At 34.7% G+C, this 22624-nt stretch overlaps 1 protein-coding gene and 1 pseudogene across 3 annotated transcripts; one reads left to right on the top strand and one right to left on the bottom strand.

The window, feature by feature from the left end:
• Positions 1-546: 546 nt before the first annotated feature.
• LOC111790836 (acetyl-coenzyme A synthetase, chloroplastic/glyoxysomal) lies at positions 547-11581 on the bottom strand. 3 transcript variants are annotated; one of them, XM_023671923.2, is made up of 19 exons: positions 11322-11441; positions 10906-11137; positions 10669-10815; positions 10424-10579; positions 10160-10282; positions 9913-10081; positions 7876-7958; positions 7405-7506; positions 7243-7331; positions 7063-7153; positions 5966-6079; positions 3456-3532; positions 3219-3297; positions 2402-2470; positions 2111-2286; positions 1920-1976; positions 1697-1787; positions 1447-1545; positions 547-938 (listed from the first exon to the last, which is right to left on the bottom strand). In XM_023671923.2, exons 2-19 carry the CDS (start codon positions 11056-11058, stop codon positions 753-755), a joined length of 2061 nt encoding a protein of 686 aa, XP_023527691.2. In that variant the 5' UTR covers positions 11059-11137; positions 11322-11441; the 3' UTR covers positions 547-752. The 3 variants fall into 3 exon arrangements, with proteins under 3 accessions (XP_023527691.2, XP_023527690.2, XP_023527689.2); XM_023671922.2 differs by having other exon boundaries at positions 11268-11410; XM_023671921.2 differs by having other exon boundaries at positions 10906-11581.
• Positions 11582-17213: 5632 nt separating this feature from the next.
• Positions 17214-18638, top strand: LOC111791837 (WD repeat-containing protein LWD1 pseudogene; annotated as a pseudogene).
• Positions 18639-22624: the final 3986 nt, after the last annotated feature.

Here is a 22624-nt window from a genome sequence, read left to right as displayed (position 1 = left end):
TAAACTAGATGCCAATATGTCTATTTAAGTGTTCAATTTCGAGCTTTGATTAACGTTGCAATATTTACTACTTGGATTTGTGTTGGTATTTTTACTTCTAACAAAACAATCTAATTTTGAATTTTGTTCAGTGCTTGTACCATCAAATATTTGAAGTTTCTTGTTACTAGTATATTTGCAAATCTAGAAAATATTTTTTTAGTTGGATAATTTGAGTTGTTCGGGTCATTTGAATTCCTAAGTACTGAATATGAGTATAACAATACTATAACAAAAGTTGTCCATTTAAGTTCGATGATTATAACTAATGTGTCACGTTATTTAAGACAAAAGCATCTGTTTTTTTTACTAATATTTGCAAATCAGAAAATTGATGCTATATTTGTAATGAACTATATACATATAGCAGTGGATGGAGTGGTATATCAATGACATAACATCACTCATGTAAACTATAACTGGCATACCTAATATGAACTACATGTGAAACTGTCAATTTCAAGAATAGTTACTAAAAATTAATTAAGGCATCAAGTCAAAATAAAATATTTCTAAGAAACTTTGTGGGATTAAGTCGTCTAAATGAGTCCTGTGCCACTCATAATGAGATTTCTACAATTGGGGGAGGGACCCAAACATTATTGAAGAACTCTGTGGAAATCACAGCATAACTAAATGGTTCTGTTCGGGGAAAGTTGAGAAATATATGTTTAACATCTAGTTCTCAACATTTTCTGATTCAGTTTGCACGTTCAGCGATCAGCAAGCTCAATGAGTTGATCAATCACACCAGGATCTGCAAGCGTGCTAGTATCTCCAAGTTCATCCAACTGCTTGGAGGCAATTTTCCTTAGAATCCTCCTCATTATTTTTCCACTCCTCGTTTTTGGAAGTCCAGGCGCCCAATGAATTTTGTCAGGTGCTGCAAAAGCCCCTATCTGGAAGTTGTGCAATATTTAATCTCAGAACAGATATCATACAAATGTACATTTATTTATTTTCTGAGTCTGTCTGTACAAATGAGGAAAGTTGGGATTGTTATTTTCCATTGTTGGACGCGCTTTGTTAGGGGAAGTTCTTTAGAATCCACCTTGTGATAGAGGCAGAATTTTGAGAAGTTCAGTGGCAAAAAGGAGATTCATTAGCTCAGAAGATGACGAAATCCATAAAAATTAGTTAGACTTGGTAAGATGACGAAACCCATAATTCAACAAGCTTTGGAAGTAATTCCCGGGGGACCTTGTGAAAATTTAGAAATACGATCTTTTGATCAACGACAATCTCCGGAATGGAATAACTTTGGCTATGGAAAGGAATAATAGGATTTTTAAAGGATCTAAAGAGTTCTTCAGAGGACAGAGTAGAGGCAATTACAGCACCATGGAATGAAATATCTTGGAAGATGTCATTATCATAAGAACAGGTGTACAAAACAAAAAAACTTACCTGATTTCTAACCATGAGAATAAGGCTTTTCCGGAGCTCTTCGCTATAGGGAACACCATCCACTATAGTCACAAATGCATAAATGCCTTGTCCTTTGACCTGCACCATTACAATATAATGATCATGAATGCTGGCAAGTGAATTTGTACCAAATAGATTCATAATTTTCGAAAACACCAAGCACATGAATTACTCTCATCAGTAGTGCTCATAAACTCACAAACTAACAAACTAAAACCAGCAAACCTACCTCATGCTCAATACCAACGACAGCAGCTTCTGCACATTGGGGATGTGAAACTAGGGCAGATTCCACTTCTGCTGTGCCGATACGATGCCCACTGCAAAAAAATAGTACACATACCCAAAAGCTTCCTTCAGAAATTAAGTTTTGTACCACAGAGATATATAGATTGTTGTAACTGTACGGCTTATGCATACCATAGAAGCATAAATGAGAAACGCTAACAAACCTGACATTGATAACATCATCAACTCTTCCAGTAAGCCAGTAGTACCCATCCTTATCCCTTGATGATAGAACCCAACTTAGTATAATTATCATACTGAAAAATTCACTCTAAAATATTGGCAATAGCAAACTCTAATATACATTGATCAACACCTTGACAGACATGAGATGAGATCAAGCACTTTGATTTACCTGGTGCAGCCATCACCAGTAAAGTAATAGCCAGGGAATGGCTTGAAGTAAGTCGTTTCATATCTTTCGTGATCATTATAAAGAGTTCTAAATGCGGAAGGCCATGAGCTTTTCAAGCATAGATATCCACTGCATTCACCTTCAATCTCATTCCCTTTTTCATCCACCAATACTGGCTACATTTGCACCAAGATAATTTGATGAAGCAAGAATGATCGTTTGTGGTGGGAAATATAAAAGCGAGATGTTTGAAGGGTAGATTTTAATAGCTGCTCCAGTATCCTTACATACCTGAACTCCAAAAAAAGGAAAAGTAGCAGAACCCGGCTTCTGAGCCCATGCCCCTGGTAATGGAGTAATCTGTGAGAAAAGAAAAAAATTACGGTTAGGCCCAATGAAATGTCAACTACGTGCCCAAGAATTGTTTGAGATAAACAAAATTGCAACAGAAAAAACTGTGTACGTTTTAAGGAAAGAGTTATGACATGCTTGATAAACACAACTAGTTAAACTTTTATTATGAATGTCGTTGAAATATTCCTTTCTTTTCTTTTCCTTTTAGCAAGGGATAAGAAACAAAGTATAATTTCATTCAATTTAAAGATTACAAAATCATGCCATGAAAAGGGCCCCATCCACAACATAGGCTGATGGCGATCACAAAAAGGGTGATTGGCCTCAACTCAAAATGGAGTTCTCTTTGTAAACCCTTTTTGAATAATTATTCTTTGTAGATATTGATGCCAAGTGTAGGGTGGTTAATGTCAGAGCTTCCTTGCCACCTCGAGGATGCTCCATCATCTTTTTATATTTCTTCATTTTCAAATAACATTTCTTTCTTTCTCTAAAAATAGATGTTTATTAGTTAATTTAAATTCCTATTATTTAATATAATTTTTTTCTTAATTGACTAATTTATTAAATCTAATATAAATATTTGAAACTGATATAAAATATTAATGAAAAGTAACTATTAACTTCTGCCCTATAGGAGATGCCTTATCTCTTCATCCCATATGGAAAATAAATGAAACCAAAATACCATGAAGCCAAGTGGCTTATCAGAACATATACCATGAAGCCGTTTCTTATTGAAAGAAAAACATACCATGAAGCCACCAGTTTCAGTCTGCCACCAAGTATCTGATATAGGACACCTCGACTCTCCAACCACGTTGAAGAACCACCTACAGAAATCAAAATACATTTTAGATACATCTTACAATTGAAAGAAAGTTCAGCCTTCTGCTGATAGTTCCTTTTTTCCTTTATTTTTTCTTTTTTTTTTTTTTTTCTTTTTTGGAATAAGCCTGAAGTATTGAGATAACATCGTGAATATCCAAACCTCCATGCACTAGGATTGATGGGCTCGCCCACACTTCCAAGAACTCGTAAGGATTTTCTTGAGTAGCGAGTAACATACTGCAGGAAGAGGAAAATTTGAAGTCAGCATACCATTTATGTAATATTTTATGAAGATCATGAGGCAAAGTCTCGCATTCACTATGGAATAGAATTTAAATCTCGACCATGGCTTCATCAACTAAACACAACCGTTATGATAATTGATAATATAAACTCAGATGATAAAAAGATTATGTACAAAGGCAAGAGTACAAAAGAAATAAGGAAAGGGAATTGATATGATTTCAGATTGGTGACTGCATTGTCATAGTATTCCCCAAATCCACCCGGCAGTAATTGGACTTGCAGTTGTGTATATCTATGCTGACTTACTCAGTTCTGGTCAATGTCAATCCGAGTGGCAAGGTTAAAGGAAAAGGAGGAATTAGACAGAGGACCCTCTTTCCCCTATTTATTTGTCATTTCAATAGATATTTAAATAGTCATCTCCTCGTAAAAGCTACAAATAAGGATATCTGGCAACGGACATCAAAAGAGCGATTTTGTCCATTCTACCAATGGATCCAAAGTCTTATTCTTATCATCCTTGTTTCATTATTGTTTCTTTCTAAGATGTGAAGCTTTTTTTTTTTTTTTTTTGTCCAACTAAATTACAAAAGTTAGTGCTTGATTATTTTTTATATTTTTCTTAAATCATATTTTTAAACTTTAATAGTTGTATATTATTCATTCTAACCTGAGGGCAGATATTAAGTTTTGTCATGTCTAGTTTTCCATATAAAAAATTGATTCTTAAGATAAGACATACTACTTTATCATCCACTTTTAATGAAGACTGAATTGAAGAATAGAGTTCTGATTCCTTTACAAAAGAGAAATTTCAAGATAGAGGACTGAAGGAAAGTACCCAATCAGTTTTATTTGAATTCAGCAATGGTCTAGGTGGTTCCAAATTTCTAAGTCATGTAATGATTTTTTCATCTTCTGTTTCAGCTTCCTCACAATGATTCAGATGATGAGTCAACAGTCAGTTTGAGTGGTGAAGAATTGAACATTCAGCCTAATTACAATACATAGGATGATATCATTGTTGAAGATTCTTAAGCAGATGGCCTTTCATTCCTCGAAAGACCAGCAAAGTTCTAAGCTCTGAAAGACCCATTTCTAAAAATCTCCCCAGAAACTTCATGTCACCCTTCACCTTTAATCCCTTGCAAGTTTGCAAAATTAATTGAGATTTGTTGTGTTCAGATGCGTGAAAACCTTCATCTAGTACCAAGGCGAAGTGTTAAGTGGTCATTGGAGAAGATTCTAGAATTACTCTTTGGGCTTTGAGAAATCTCCAATTGGTTGCTTTCAAGCCTGAATTTCGCTTGGAGAAAGTTTACATTTCTGTAGCCTTGAGTTTCACTCAGTCAATCTCCCATCTTGAAGATTCATTAGCTTTTATTTGGTTCGTGTATGGAAATCCACATTTATTATGGATTTGTGTAGCCTAAAGTTCTCTTATCAGAATTGTGATTGGTCAAAATGGGGAAGAAATTTGTGTTCTTTTGGGTGTATTGGTTGGTTTATTAGGCATGTTCAAGTTTTTGCCGCTGCCTTCCTTTCAAAGGTGTATCTCGCAGCTTGTTCGGCTTGTCCATGGTTTGTGGAATATCTTTGATGTCGATGTGCACATTTGATTCTAAGGGGAAGACAAGAGTTCTATAGCTAAATGCTACGATAGCTTTCATATGGGAAATTTAGTTGGAGAGAGGAAGACACTAATGAATTTCTAGTGATAAAGCTAAGAAATTAGAGATGGGTGCTTGATAAGGCTAGTTTCAACACAACCGGTAGGCTTTCAAACCCTATAACAAAGGCATGGGAGATCAGAAGCACAATCCAAAATGTCAAAACAAAAGAGAAATAAATACTACAAAACCCTTTCATCACTAAGAGCCATAAAGAAGCTATAAAATAAACTCCATCCACAAGAATCTTTAATTTTCAGACAACTAGCTTGAGAAAGGTTCAATGACTAAAAAGGGCGATACCAGTTCTAAAGAAGAATGACCTAATTAAAGATAGAAGTTGAAAAAAAATTGCAAGATATACTTGTATAAAGAAAGAACCAACGAGGACAGGATGCCTAGTCCCAGATAGGTTATATAAGAGCTCAAAGCTTAGTCATAATAAAAGCTCTCCAACTATTTGGAAAGAAAGAATCTAAGATTAAAAAAAAATGACCCAACTCTTAAGTGCTCAAAGTCATAGAGATGCATTAAGACAAATATTTCCTCACATCTCCTATCTCACATTTATATTTTCAAAAGTTTTTCCAACTTCGGAAATATCCTACAAATGGGAAAGATTAAAAATGGTCTTCAACCACCTCCACAGAACCACAAGTTAGGTGTTATTACATTGCCATATTTTCTTGTACCCACCACTTTTTAAACTGAATCCACCAACATTTAGGAATATAAGATTAGATCCATGACATACCTCATTCCCTTCACGCATGAGGGACCGTACCAATGTTGGAGCAGTATAGAATATTGACACCTTATACTTATCAACTATGTCCCAACAGCGTCCAGGATCAGGATAATTTGGAGCCTGCAGCAGGAAAGATGCCGTATTTTGAGACTTCAAATATTTTTTTAGATACACACACACATGTAATGCTAGTAAGTAGAAACAAGCATACGAAGTAGATAAATGTGCTTGTTATATATTCTCATGACACTCGAGCCTCCTTACTATTCCGTGAAAAGAAAGAAATGTAGTACTTTCCCAAAGCCCCTCTATGAAACCAAAGCCTAGCCCAGAAAGGTTATGGCATGAACAAGGTTGTCTTACATTCTGCCCATAATGTTGGTGTGCATCATTTATTGAACTAAACAAGTTGTGTTTCAAAATTTCACAGAGCATGAGTTGTGCTTCTCTGGGAACCCACATAACATCTTGAGTTCCTATTTCACATAGCATGAGTTCCCTAATATGAATATTCAACCCACATGCATTTATATTGCATGAATGCAGAAATGAAAATTATCATTACCATCGTTGTTATTTTCCCAAGAACAAGCTTGTCCTAACTAAGGCCCTTATAATACATGCATACATATATAAATAAACAATATCCAAGTAGTTAAAAGAGAAGTATTAGACAATTTTTAAACAATATCCAAGTAGTTAAAAGAGAAGTATGAGACAATTTTATAGGTAGCACAAAGAACCTATAGAATGTATTTTATCCAATAGTTCATCTCAGTACCTATCTTGTCTTCAAAACTCCTTATATTTATTCTCTTTAAAGTTTACCGGAGAACTACAAAAGAAAAAAAAAAAAAAAAAAAAAAAAAAAAAAAAAAAAGAGATCGTGCTAATAATCTCTTTGGTTTTACATCTTGAGTCTCTTAGGAACTAAATCAGTTGGCCTTCAAGTATTGACATCCACGGCAAAGACTTTGCCAGTCAAGATCAGAGGTCTCCAAGAATTTACAAAGACAAAAAACCCTTAGTTAATTAATTCAATTATGGATTTTTCTCTTTTAAAATATTAAGACCAAAGTAAATTGAAATTGTCAATCTGTTACCCCTTCAAAGACAACAACACTAGCTCCATTGAGCAAAGGCCCGTATGTGACATAGCTGTGCCCAGTGATCCAACCACAATCAGCTGTACACCTAGAATCAGGAGAAGGACACTTCGTGAAACCATCAATATAGATGTATGTTGAAGGAGGTTATAAGGTTGATCTTAGTTTCGACAATACCAGTACACGTCAGATGGTTTGTAATCAAATGCATACTTGAATGTTGTTGCAGTATACACCATGTATCCTCCAGTTGTATGAAGAACACCCTTCAAAACCCCTAAATTATAAATTTTCCAGTGCAAAGTAGAAAATGAACTCTAAATGATGGAAAGGTTTTACCTTTGGCTTTCCAGTACTCCCACTAGTATAAAGCAGGAAAAGTGGATACTCTGCATCAACCCACTCCACTGTACATGTGGTTGGATATTTAGGGACAACATCCTGCATATATTTCAACCAATCATAACAACTCCAGAAAGATAGTTTCAGTGATGCAACCCAAAAAAATGAAACACAAATTTACAGGTCCTGTCAAGAAACTTGGGAAAATCATGTATTCAATACCTAATAAGAAATTCCCTTAATGTCTCAAGAAACGTTTATAGGACAAATATTCAATTCTGTTCAAGAATCATTATCTTATAAAATAGTGTTTCGGTAGAAAGACCACTAAGAGAGAAAACTACCCTTTGATATTCATGTTGATCGCATGCAGCTAATACATATATCAATAGGAAGCAAGGGGCATTGAACACAAGTTAGCATTCAATATTTATGAAAATTCATTAGCATGAGATAGGATATACAAACCTGCCACCATATATCCCTCCCTTCCTTCCATTTAGTAGATTCTCTCTTTAGCGCTGACTCATTCTCATAGGTAAGGCATGTTGCTACAGGAAGAGATTAAAGAGGTTAAAAGGAACAGAGGAAAAAGGAAGAAATAGCAAGATTATTGTAAGGTATTCCTTATTATGTATTCACATTCAGAGAGAAAAGATTGCCCTTAGGTGAGACAAACATCTCCCAGCCTATTAGATAGGGCTGGCAATCTCTCCCTTTCTCTCTCTACAGAATTCACTCACCAAATGCATAAACGTTACTATACTCCCTAACATATATACTACCCGGACATTCCCTCCCAGCATAATCACCATGGCACCCACTACTCTGATTCTTCTTACTAACTTATTGAGGGCGAATTCCCTTTCCTTCCTCTTCTACCATCTAAATCGTAATTGGGGCCTAACAATTATCTAGCAGATAAACACCTTAGAAGATTTGATAGTCTTGTGTATTTAATGATGTTTGATGTTTTATACTGGTGTAAATGTAAACACTCGTTTTTTTAATTATAGTCTAAATTCTTTAATTTCAAATTGGAGAGATTTTTTGCAATACACCTCAAGGTGTTAGGAGTTCTTACTCCTGTACTTCATTCATCAATGAAATTTGCTTCTCTTCTCGAAAAAAAGAAAAACACCAGAGAAATTATTTCGCCAGGAAAACCACTTTGCACAGATGGTGTGAAACCATATGAGGTACAAACCCTGAGATTTATAACTCATCGGACAATGGGTTATGAATAAGAAACAGTCATAAAAACCTTCAACTATACTGAACCGAATTCTTCAATTGGATCCTTCCAGATGACCAAGGTGCAAAACCAAAATCATTGAGACCATCCTAACGTTTCCTCAGAGTCCTGGATCACCAAAAATTCTCATAATCAAATCTCAACAATGCTATGATTTCGCTTGCCCCAAACTTCCCAAAGAATGGTCTCCACCAACATCACACATTATCATTTCCTTCCCAAGTGAATTGCTAATACATTTTTCAATCAATCAAGTAACCATAAGGAACCCTAATGCAAGTATCCATTAAATTGGATACATTTAATGTTTCTTTGCGGGCTTCGATTGCAAAGCTTTTTTGTAATTATCCATTAGGTCTAATTTTGCTTGATTGGAGACCATTTTCGTAGTTGGCCTTCTTCTTTTGTGGGCTTCTCCTTGCGTGAGGGTCTCAATGAAAGCCCGTTTCCACGTTAGAAGAAAAAGAAAAAAATATACATGCATCCATGAATAATAACTTGCATGAATGGTTTCATGAAACTTCTAACGACCATAATCTATTACCAAGCTTCAAAGGAGATCAGACAACCTACCCCGAATGGATGCCTCACAATTCCAGTAATTTCTCTCTAATTCACCTCCTTTTGTAAACCAATCTCCAAGATTAGCTTGCCTCTCAAACGCACTAGCAATTTTTTTATAGGTTTTTTCTTTGTAGGAAACCATGTTGGCATAGTGAACAGGCAATGGAATTAGGATCTAAACAGAACCTCACGAACTCACAAATCCTCTGAAAATAAATTCTGCTAACCACTTGGGAAGCAAGGAGGTAAAAACTCCAAAGACAACAGTTGTTCCCAGCTCCATTCTTGCTCACAACAACCAATTCTTTCAAAAATGTGTATTATTCATGAAATTTTCAGTCTTTTTTTTCTTAAATTGATTTAATAATGTTAGTAAAATTCTTTATGGAAAAGGGGAAAAAAAGCTATTATTTCCTATTACTTGCTTCACAGTCTTTTTTTTTTTTTCTTTTTTTTTTTTTTTTCTCTCTCTCTCTTAAATTGATTTAATAATGGGAGTAAAATTCTTTATGGAAAAGGGAAAAAGTGTGGTCCAAATGCCTACAAAAAAAGCTGAATACGAACAGGAAATTGAATGTTTTTTTTAAAAAAGAAATGTCATGGTGAAGTAGGGTTCTTAAATACCAAACAAACACATAAAGAGAAAATAGTTATAATAACAAAAATCAACTTCAAAAGTTCCCTACCTACAGAGACTGCATTTTGTGCTGATTCTGTGAGAGCAGCATCTACAATGTCTTTAAGGTGGATAACTTTAGAACCTCGTTTAACAGCATTGCAAGTAATCACAACTTTTGGTTTGCAATCTATGATTCTTTGGGCGAGAGATTCTGAAGAAAACCCCGCAAAAACAACCTGAATGAAAAGCAATTGTTACACATGAAATTGAAGAAAATCTCAAGTAAGTGGATAAGGAGTCAAGTTGATGAATACCGAATGAATAGCACCAATTCGAGCACAAGCAAGCATGGCAATAGGAAGCTCCATTAGCATGGGCATATAAATCACAACAGCATCACCTTTTCTGACCCCATTATCTTTCAAGAAGTTTGCTAGCTTTGAAAGACGGATAAGATCAAAGTTAGACCAAAACAGCCATTAAAATTGTCTGGGTTTGTCACTTTAGAAATCTAATACAGCTTATAGGATGAAGTAGTGAAACGAATACATAGAATTTATTAAAGACTGTGTAACAACCTGACAGACTTTGTGTAGAAGCTCATTGTAAGTTAAGGTGCCATCAAAACCAGGCTCATTTCCTTCCCAGTAAAGAGCAACCTTTGTCCCTAGTCCAGCCTCGATATTCCTATCGAGGCAGTTGTAACAAATGTTGGTGATTCCACCTTTGAACCACTGCTCGGAAAAGAGAAAGTATTAAACGAAGAAATAAGCGTGAGTGATCTTGTAGATTTAGGGCAAAGATCATCAGATTTGAGGCTCACCTCTATCTTGATTTCCCCTTTCCGGACATCAAGATTCTCAGAGTAGACTTGCTGATCCCATTTCTTTTTCCAAAAGAACTCGGAAGACGCAATATCGGACCAAAATCCAGCAGGATCCTCAATGGACCTTTGATACATCTCCAAATACTGATGAAGAACAATAATAGAAGTTAAAAGGAGATGATCACCGTAGCAATCCAATCCAGATGTGAAAAAAACAAGTAAAGAGAAACGAACCTGGAGGTAGGAAGAAACATGAGCGCGGGAAGAGAATTGATCACTAGGTAAAATGACGTTATCATCTTCTGTAGCCAGAGATTCCCCAAGCACGGCAGCATTCAGTCGAGGTATCTTCCGAGCAGCCGAGAAATCCAAATCCGTTAAACCCATAGAAGACACCTTCTTATCCCGCTCGCCGTTGCCGTTGCCGTTGCCGTTTCCGTTTCCGTTGCCGTTGCCGCCTCTGGTTCTGCTAAGCGAGCAACAAAATCCAGAGACGGATGAGCAGACGAAAGACCCCGAACAGGGATGGCGGAGGAAACAAGAAGTAGAATTAAAATAACGATATCCACGAAAAGAATTGACGTGATGCTCCTTACAGTAGTAATATCGAATATTGGAAATGGGATAAGGATTGAGATTATGAGATTTACTCGCAGCAGCAGCAGCAACAGCGGCGGCGGCGGCGGCGGAAGGGAAGATGAGTCCGGGATCGGAAGACGCCGGAGATGGAGGAGCGGAGTAACAAGATGAAGCAACAACAGGATTCAACATCCTAAATCTATTTATTTAAAATTTAAAAAAAAAAAAATTAAAAGGAATATTAAATTCAGATTGGTTCCTATGAGGTGGGGCTTTCAATTCATCTGGATCTTCAGCAACTCTGTTGCGTTAATCGATCTTGCCGGTAATGGCTATGGAGAATCCATAAAAAAAAAAAAAAAATTCACTTAAAAAGAAAAAATAATAATAATTTTATTATTTTCCCATGAACAAAATAAGAAATAAAAATGCGAAATTATCTTTTTTTTAATTATTAAATTTTAAAAAAGAAAAAAAAGAAAAAAAAGCAAAATATCTTCTGTACAATTATTGGTCGTGGTTGTCAAATCACGCCGATAATTTCTATACTTGTCTTTTTACGAATAAAGTGGTAAATTTATTTTATTGTATTAAAATTATAAATTTAGTTTGCTAGTTGAACCGGTATGATCTTGTCCACTTTCAACAATTGAGATAGTATTCCTTAATTATAAACTGATAATCATTTCCTAAATTAGCCGATGTTGAACTTTCATCCCGCACCTCTCCTCGAATAAAGTATGTCTCCCCTTAATCGAGACTCGACTCCTTTTCTTTTGGAGTCTTGGTCATTTTTTACTACGTCTACTCTTTTTTTTTTTTTTAGTTCTTTGTTCGACATATGAGGATTCTATTGATATGGCTAAGTTAGGGCATGACTCTGATACCATGTTAAATGAATACGACTCTCCATAATGATATGATATTGTCCACTTTGATTTTGTCTTTGCTTTGGGCTTCCCGAGATAGTATTCTTTTATTATAAATTCGTAATATTCCTTGATTATAAACTCATCATCATTCCCTAAATTAGGGGGCTTTCAAACAGTTTTTATAAATTAATAAATATTTAATTGAATTTAGTAAAATGCTAAAAGAAATTGAAAAAAAAAAAGGATAAGGGGAAGATTTTGGGAGGACAGTAAATAAAAATTTGTTGGGAGGAGAAAGGAGAGGTAAATTTATAGTTACCGTGGGATTAATTTTGGAGCCAAGTCAACGCTGCCATGAGGATGAGGATAGGTTAATTTAGGAAAATGATCGATTAAATTAAAAAAAAAAAAAACAATTGGATGACTGATTCTACCGGTATTATATTAAAAAGTCAACGCTGCGACGTGTATAAGTTAATTTCGGAAAATGATGAATCACGTGGGTGACCGGAGAGTCTGGCTATTATCAATTTTAAAAAAAAATTAAAAATTAAAAATTAAAAATTAAAAACACTGGCGACTGATTGTACCGGTACGCATTCCAAAGCACTGCCTGACGACGCCGGATTTGTTTACCAGATCCACCCGCCGGCCCGCCACTCAAAATAAATAAGAATTTTGTAATTATTTAATATAAAATTAAAATAATATTTAATAATCAGTTTTTTTTTTTTAAATCTTGATTAAATTTTAAAAAAATTACAAATTTAAATAGTTAATTAAAAAAAATGTAAAAACCATAGAAAAATGTAGAAAATAATGGTAAATTTTATAAATATGGAACTAATAACGAAATCGTTATCAAAATTTTAAAAGTCAATATAGGAATTAACTCTTCTAAGTTTTCGATTAATTTAATAAAATTAGTCGCATCAATAATTTATAGTTTAAAACATTAAAGAATCTTATTGATAAAATAAAAATAAAAAACGCTAATCAATCATTTTAAAATAACAGAGCAAACTTTAATTTAAAACATTAGTTAATTATTATCATTAATTATCAGTCTTATGGCATTTTTTTTTTTTTTTTTTTGTAAAATTTCACGTCGATTAAATAATAAAATAAATCATTTTTTATAAAGTTGTGAAAACATTTCTCTAATAGACATGTTTTATAACTACGAGACTAACAGTGATACAATATCTACTAGTGGTGGGTTTGAGCGGTTATATTTTTGTTCTTTAAAGAAAATTTTAATATAATAATAAAAATATTTAGTACTGTTATTGATATGTATGCATCGTTTAAAATTAATGTTTTATAACCCGAACGTTGAACAAACAAAAGCTATTAAAGTGATAATAATAAATAAATACTTAAATATTCCTTATATACAAATATGAAATTAAATATTCAATTTGTAAAAATAAAAAAATAAAAAAGACATTTTTTTATTAAATTTAATAATTTTCCCTTGTTTTAATGGTCAATAAAGTGTCGTTTTTCCTTTTCGCCAAATTAATTTAATGTTTCTCAAAGTAATTATTCTTAAACGACAAAAAAAAAAAAAAAAAAAAATACAAAAATACAAAAAAATACAAAAAATGGTATAATAATTATGATTTTTATTTTTTTATTATTTATAAACATTATTTTTTACGTTAAATTAATATGTGTCATGTACCTTATCTTAAAATATTAAAATTTTAAATTTCTATCTTGTAATTATTAAACTCGAACAAAGATAAAGATATAATAAATATTGCCAATAAGCAGTTGACTAGGACATAGTTATCGATTAAGAGGCAGTCAGATGTTGGAATCCTTTACACGTGGTCGTGAGACTATACATTTTGGTTTTATTTAGTCCATGAAATTTTAACTCTATCTAATTATATTAAATTTCTCGAGTTAATACCTTCGAACAAATAAATATATCACTTATTCTTATAAAAATTTAATAATATTTTTTATGCATAGTAAATTACGTTTATATTTGCTTCTCATATTACTCGACACATCTTATTCTTAAGTATGTTTCGTGAAACCTTAAATTAAACCGACGAATAGCGTTTTTCTTGTTTTGCAAGATATTCACGAATGGGCTTGCAAGCCCAATCGTTATGTTTATCTTTTCGTTTTTGTAGTTAGACCCTTTCGACTTTGGGCTCGACCGAAAGTTTTGTTTATGATGTTTTAAAATAATATATCTTATTGTGAAATATAAATTATTAATTATGTAATTCATTATTGTGGATTATAAATATTTTTAGAATAATGTGTATAATTAAGTAAATAAATAATTTATTATGTTAATATATGTTAACTAAAAATTATTTAAGTAAATATAATTATGTTTTATTTGTATTAATAATAGAATAATTTAGCATATTAGCGTTATTAACATAATTAATTTTAATGTATTGTTAGTAATTGTAAATTTAATTGAAATATATTAATATGGGTTTCAAAATTCCATTAGCATTTCCCTCTATTAAATCCTTCAAACCAAATTAATCTACATATTTCGTTGCTCGTTTTCGAGTTACGAATGGTATTAGAGCTAGACACCAGATAGTGTTAACGAGAACGCTGGCCACCAATGGGGTGGATTGTGAGATCCCACATTAGGTGGAGATGAGAACAAAATATTCATTATAATGACGTGGAAACCTCTTCCTCGTAGACATGAGGGCCAAGGGGTGGATTGTAAGATCCCACCGGTGGACAGGGGAACGAAACATTTATTACAAGAGTGTGAATGTATAGTTTTCCATAAATAATAAAAATAATAAAAAATAATAATTTTCCCTAAACTACTCTCTACTAACCCCTCATTCCTCTCCCAACTATCTCTCCTCAACTGTAATTCAGAATACAGGATGCATGGTTCATGCAATAATTTAAAAGAAAAAAAAAATACCAACAATAAGATTTACAGGAGAAATGGAGATTTAATTGGAGAGACAGATCTTATTTAATTGGAAAGAGATGTTGATTTATTATTAGGATAAGTCATTTTTTTCGGATCTCCTCTTAGTGATAGGAATTAAAAGAATTAGAAGATCTCCTTTATTATTACGGTAAGTCATTTGTCAGCAGAATTAAAAAAATGGAAGTTTTGGTGAAAAAATTAGCAGGGTAAATACAGAAAAGAAAAGGAAGATTGGTGAAATATACAGATGAAATACAGTGAAGTAAAAAAAAATAGGAGATACAGAATTGATTATATGTGCAAACAACACACGTAAAAAAAGAAAATATATGGTAAATGTTAAAGAGTTTAAAATTTTATTCATGTAAAGCCTCTAATGTGTTCGTATGATGTTTAACACATGTACCAATGTAAATTAGAGAAATAATTTTATAGAAGTTCGAACTTGAAACTAATGTCATGATCTCACATAGGTTGATTTGGATTTCAAATGACAAAATTAAACTTTCATTAAGGATAAATTCGTAACAACAATTTAAACTAATCAGGTAAGTGGTCTTACTATTGGCTCGGTCGAAAGACTTTTCTTATGTATGACGACATGTACCCAGTGGCACTTGCACGTGTTATTTATGCTTAATGTTATGTGATGACGTTAGATGATGATGTTATATGATGACTTGATGACGTTTGACAATGATGTGATGATGTTATATGAATGATGTACTTGGTATGCTTAATGCACTTTATGGAAATATGATGAGTATGATGATTGCGTGACGTTTACCTTAATATGACGATATTTTCCATATTGAGCATGCTATATGATGATAAGTGTCATATTGCATTATGTTGTTAGATCGACATAGGACATAACCCTAAGAGCATGATAATGATATTAATATAAATATCAACGAGTATGTGTTACCTAGAGTAACAAAGAGATGAGACTAGAGAGTTGTGTCAAAAGAGACACTATGATAGATTTAGTGGGACCTCATGCATATTGTATGATAGATTTAGTGACACTATGGGTTCTGCTAACCTCTGGATGTCGCTACAGATTAGCTTGACCAGAGGGTCCAAGGGTGTGCGAATGACCTGGGGATCCGCACTCGCACGTGTGAGTCGTGTGTAGGGAAGTACTACACATCCAATTTGTCTGAGACTGGAGGCCACCCTTATGATGATCAAAGATAGTTCCCTAAATCATGATTGCATGTAGGCATTTGCATGACCCCCTATAGTGGGGTCATTTACTAAGTATTCTTTGAAATACTCAGGCCGTGTGCCACATCATTTTTCAGGTAAAGGCAAGACGCACTTATACAGAGGACGGCGACATCGCGAGTAGAGACTGTGGCACGTGCATAAGGTAGATTCATATTTAAATTTATAGTCTTAAGTTAGAATAAGTTGTTTTGCAATTCATTGTTTTAAATAATTTTTTATTTGTTTTTATTCTCTAAATTCCATATTTTAAATAGACCATGACTGTGTTTCTGAGAGAAGAAGTTGTTTTAAGCATTTTTTGAAGTTTACGTTATAAATGATGTTCATGTAAGAGTTATATTTCCGCATTATAGATGAGCATGAAGCGTTAGTAACGACTCTGAGTATGTAAAAATTTAGGGTCGTTACACACGGGGACCAAAAGGGGTGGATTGTGAGATAAATAATTCTTATAAGGGTGTGGAAACCTCTTCCTCGTAGACACGGGACCAAGGGGGTAGATTGTGAGATCTCACGTCAAGTGGAGAGGGGAATGAAACATTTCTTATAAGGGTGTGGAAACCTCTCCCTAGTAGACACGTTTTAAAACTGTGAGACTAACAACGATAACGAGCCAACAGTGGACTTGGGCTATTACACTATCCCCACATACCAACATGAATAATTTTAGAACGACTGAACCATCAATAATTTAGTACGGGTAATAGCTATCAGTTATTGTGAGCTTTTCTCAATAATGATATATTCACGATCACTCTCGTTTATGTATTTCGATTCATTATTGTATCCCTCATTTACTCGTAACGCCATGCGTCGATACATCGGGTATCAGTGTAGACACTTGGAATGGCATATGGTTAAGGGACAAACCAATACAATACAAATTTTGTTAAGGGTTAGTGCCCAGCGTTACTTTTCAAAGTTTGATGTTCCCGCAAACACCTTGTTCGTCGCAGTCCAATCTTGAATTGACCTGTTCGTTCCGATCATTCATACGGGCCTCTGTGAACAAGATCTTTCCCTTGCATCCATTGAAGGAGGCATTCCAGAGAGAAGCCGATGGGTGCAAACAGCGACGCCAATCCGGATGCTTCCGACGAGCAGCAGAAGCGGTCTGAGATCTATACCTACGAGGCGCCATGGCACATCTACGCCATGAACTGGAGCGTCCGCCGTGACAAGAAGTACCGCCTCGCCATTGCTAGCCTTCTCGAGCAGTATCCCAACCGTGTCGAGATTGTCCAACTTGATGATTCCAGTGGTGAGATTCGCTCTGACCCTAATCTCTCCTTCGAGCATCCCTATCCTCCTACCAAGACCATCTTCATCCCCGATAAGGAGTGCCAGCGCCCTGATCTTCTCGCTACTTCCAGCGACTTTCTCCGTGTTTGGCGCATCTCGGATGACTCTTCTTCTGTGGAGCTCAAGAGCCTTCTTAATGGCAACAAGAACAGCGAGTTTTGTGGTCCTCTTACCTCCTTTGACTGGAACGATGCCGAGCCCAAGCGTATTGGAACCTCCAGTATTGATACTACCTGCACAATCTGGGATATTGAGCGGGAGACCGTTGATACGCAACTTATCGCCCATGATAAGGAAGTGTACGACATCGCCTGGGGCGGTGTTGGTGTATTTGCTTCCGTTTCTGCCGACGGTTCTGTCCGGGTCTTCGATTTGCGCGACAAGGAGCACTCTACCATCATCTACGAGAGCTCCGAGCCTGACACTCCCTTGGTTCGATTAGGCTGGAACAAGCAGGACCCTAGATATATGGCTACAATTATCATGGACAGCGCCAAGGTCGTCGTGCTTGACATTCGCTTCCCAACACTCCCCGTCGTCGAGTTACAGAGACACCAGGCTAGTGTCAACGCTATTGCTTGGGCGCCGCATAGTTCTTGCCACATCTGCACCGCCGGGGATGATTCTCAGGCCTTGATTTGGGACTTGTCGTCCATGGGGCAACCCGTCGAAGGTGGCCTCGATCCCATTCTTGCATATACAGCTGGAGCAGAAATCGAGCAGCTGCAATGGTCCTCTTCCCAGCCGGACTGGGTTGCGATTGCCTTTTCGACTAAGCTTCAGATTCTAAGGGTATGATGCATGTGAGTAATTCCATGTACCTTTTCAAGTAGTAACTCATATAGGAGCTTACTTGTTCTGGCATGTTCCTCCCATTTCTTTTGGCAACAACACTTTGATCATGCTACTAATCGTTGTTCATCCCTGCTCTTAGAATTTCGAATGATTGATGTAGCCATATTTTACGTAGAGCTGTTTGCACTCTATTCTTGTAACCAAATTTCCTTCTTGTATATGCAGCAACATCTAGCTTTCGTTCTTTATCTTCACAGATAGTCATGTTTGAGAACTATCATGTGTAACTTTGTTGGGCTAGTTAATATCTCCAATTCATCCTTTAAGACGTACACAACCTACTAAAGATGCATACTTAATTTTCTCTATCTCATATTTATAGGGCTTTGTATATAAACCTCTCTGTATGTAGCAAGTTACATCTATGGAATGATTTGTTTCTTTAATGCCATAAGGATTGAAAGTACAGTTTTCTAAATTTTGTTTTGTTTTGATTGAAACTTGATTTAACACTCGAAGTTAGATTTATCCTTGAGAGTGCATTCGCTCAACTTGACGTTGAATTGAGTGAGATGACATTTGGAAGTGTATGACTCTCTGTTGGTGTTGTGCTGATAAATATTATTGAACAATTATGGAGTATGAAAATTTTGTGCATTCCTTCATTCTCGAGGATGGAAAATAAAAAGGTTTTCTCCTGGATTTGAAGTGTGCAAAATTCCTGTTCTGGACTAGGGAGAAATTTGATGAGAATTAGTCCACTGATTGAAATACATGACCTCATTGTTGGTGAATGTTAAATTGGCCTATAATAAGCTTACATGACTTAGTACTTAGTGAATTGACAGAAGTTTAGAGGAGGGAAAAAGTTATCTAAAAGAATAAAGTTGCTAATGTCTCAATAAGTTCCAAGACGGTTGAAATTTCAAGTTTTCTTCTCTTTGATAATTTGTTCCCCTCATATAAATACTAACAATCAATTCATTGAGTAATATGCCATGTAAGTTTATCATCAACCAATTTTAACATTAACCAATGGTGAGGAATAATGTGTAGGCATTCTAGATGCCATTGTTCCGCTTGTTTGCCTCTCTAAGTGAGGCAAAAAATTTGTGGTTTTATAAAGTGGGGTTGTCGACTGCATTGGTTTTCTTCAAGAGCAATTGTCGATTGCATTGTATGGCCAATATCTGGTGGAAGGTAGGTGATTAGTATTCTTTGTGGCTTTATAAAGTGGGGTTGACTTACTTATTGGGATATGTTGAGAGATTAGATCATGAAATTTAAGAAGCTTGACATGAAGGATTCTCAAACTTTGAAATGAAACACTAATTCCTTCGTGAACATTGTGAATTCATTCAACCCTCCTCCTCCTTCTCCATTGATTGTTGATTTGTTTTGTCCAAAGCCCTCCATCTCCCAATCCTCTTTCTTGGTATGGAAGATAAAGAAGTTGCTAATTTAAACTGGAATTCTTTGTTGGTGGTTTCTCGATTCACTGTGCATGATGATTGAAAAGATATTTAGAAAGGCATTGAAGTCTACCTTTTATGGATGATAAAACTTTACTTCAATTGGATCATACTATTCTGTTAGTTGGCCTTGATCCATTGAGTCGTTGGCAAATATTGGTAATTTCCATTTGAAGATTAAAAAATGGGACCTTAGCAAACATAGTAAACCAACATTCATCAAAGTTTATGGAGGTTGGATTAAAATCACGAACTAACCTCTTCATTATTGTTTTTATTGCAACTAATCCCTAGTACGACACTTGAAGAAAGGTCTATCATTCTTCAATTCCTCCCATCACCGAGGTTAATACTTCGGGGCCAAATTGTATTGAAGAAAAATGTTTCTAGCATTTTGGCTCTTTCCGCCAAGAAAGACAACAAGATTTTATTATATTAGAATATGATGGTGTCTTCACTAAACAAGTACTTCATTTTTCAAAAGATTCCACTGCTTCTCCTTCTCTCACATTATGTTTATGATTGTGATGCTGCATCTTAAGTTAGTTAAGTAGTTTGGTATCTGCTTTAAGCTTATGGAAACTATTGTTGATGATACTGTTACAAAAGATTCTTTTGGTGATGATTTAGTATCATTATTTCAAGAACGTGACAGAGATTCCTCATTGTCTTCCTTCATCAGTACCTAAGAAATTTGCTTCTCTTATTGAGGCTTGTGGTCTTGATATGTGTGAAATTTCTCCATTCAATTCCCAAGGCATTTGTTGTTTCAAGTTTGATTGCTATATTGCGTTTGCGGTATGGGTTCAGTAGTTCTTGCTTCATGTTTGGGGGAGGGGGAGGGGGAGGGGGAGGTAGTCCTGCTTTTCTACTCGTTGGCGTTTTGGATGTTGGGGTTCAAATCTTTGAGTTTTTCTGTTTTTTTCAAGGCTTTTGGTTCTCAGGCATCGTCTTTGGTTTAGTTTTCAGAGTGTGATCTTTTGTGTTGATTTGATCATTTAGGCTCTCTCTATTGTAATTTTTGTTCAATTCGCTTAGTGTTTCTCGTTGTGGTAGTTATTTTCTGTATCTTTATCTTTTTTGGTTCTTTTTGTGTTGGTTCCTTTTGTGTTCCTTTATGTTCAAGTTTTCACTCCCTTGTGCAGTTTGTATCTTTGAGAGCATTAGTCTCTTTTCATGTCTTCAATGAAAGTTTTTGTCTCTTGTTAGAGAAAAAAAAAAAAAAAAAAAAAAAAAAAAGAAGGGCGGGCTTATAATTGAAAAACAAAAATGAAAAGGAAGCCTTGTTTATGTGTGGCATACTCTCGAGTCTTTTCTGTACCAACCTATCAATTCTTTTGAACTCCCCATTGGTAGTGCTTCCTCCCTGAAGTGTCGTGTGTGGACTCTGTGTTCTGTTACTCTTACTTCCCGGATCCCACTCTGAAAAATGAATCAGAAACTAGAATCCAAGCAGGTTAGCCCATTCGTTTTATTGCTTATGACTTTTCTATATCTTTGACGTCAAAACACATGAATTTTGTATGATCTTGTATTGATTATTACTTTATATTTGAATTGTCATGTTTGCTGATATTATTTTCTAAGGTATTAGGTAATGTGCACCATCCATATCATACCTAATCCAGGTTTAGCCTTGTCTTATAGCTGCACCTTAGTACATGTTGCACTTTCAGGAAGATTGCTTATAATGAAGCTATGTTGTTCTTCCTAGATTAAAATGTATTGTTTGCATACAAAAGCCACAGAGATTTGCCTCTGTAATCTACATTGATCAAATTATGAGAATACTGCAGATATCCTTGGCTAGGGAGATCTATTTAGGGATGCTCCAAATGAAGTCAATTTTTTTTTTCCTTTGCAAGGATTGAAATGGTAGCATTTTAAGTCTTTTCATATCAAACTTATTCTTCTTAGCCTTTTAGTTTATTGTTTGCTACCCCCTACAGATAACAATAATATCATAAATGGATGGTTTGGTTCGAGTATTTTGCGTAGTAACAATAATCTTTCCGATCCTCCGAGTTTGCTGCTAAACATAAATCTATCGAACTTCTTATACTACTAACTATTTAAAAGATTATACAGATTTTTCTTTCAATTTACAGTAAATTATTCAAACTAGTTTTATTAATTTTTGTAGCTTCCTGTCTTTTGAAACCAAGTTTTACTTTTGTTTTGATTTTTTTTCTTATTTTAAAGTTATTATTTTTAATTTGATTGATATTGTTTAAAAGGTACAAATATTAAACGAAAGAAATTATAATTTTGCCACATAATATCTAAGATATTTTCAGAATTTCTAAGGCAAAAACTTAGGTTTTTGCATAATGTGTATTGAATATTGGTACATACACTCTCACTCTCAAGGTGTAAACGATTATGTGGCTAAAACCATCCTCCCCATGGCCCACATTTTAAATTTAAAAATGTGTGTTTAAAAATTATTGGACAAATTATATAAAATACTTCGACTTCTAAAAGTTTTATTTTTATTATTCGAACTTTAAAATTTATTTACAACTATATAAAATAAAATTATATTTCATTTAAACGATATCATAAAAATCACTTACCCAATCAATTTCGACCCATTCAGTGTCACATCAATTGAAATGAACAATGTTCGCCATGATATCATATAAACCTTCCAATTTTTATAAACCAACCGCTGCGTCGAATTTCTATCTTGTTTTTTAAAAATAAACGGAAAAAATTCAAAGTTTAAGAATAAGGAATGAAAAAATTCAAAATCTAGAGAT

This window comes from Cucurbita pepo, chromosome 3 (assembly GCF_057944985.1).
Source record: "Cucurbita pepo subsp. pepo isolate OVF chromosome 3, ASM5794498v1, whole genome shotgun sequence".
NCBI classification, from domain to species: Eukaryota; Viridiplantae; Streptophyta; class Magnoliopsida; order Cucurbitales; family Cucurbitaceae; genus Cucurbita; species Cucurbita pepo.
This window is presented reverse-complemented; position numbering and strand designations above follow the sequence as displayed.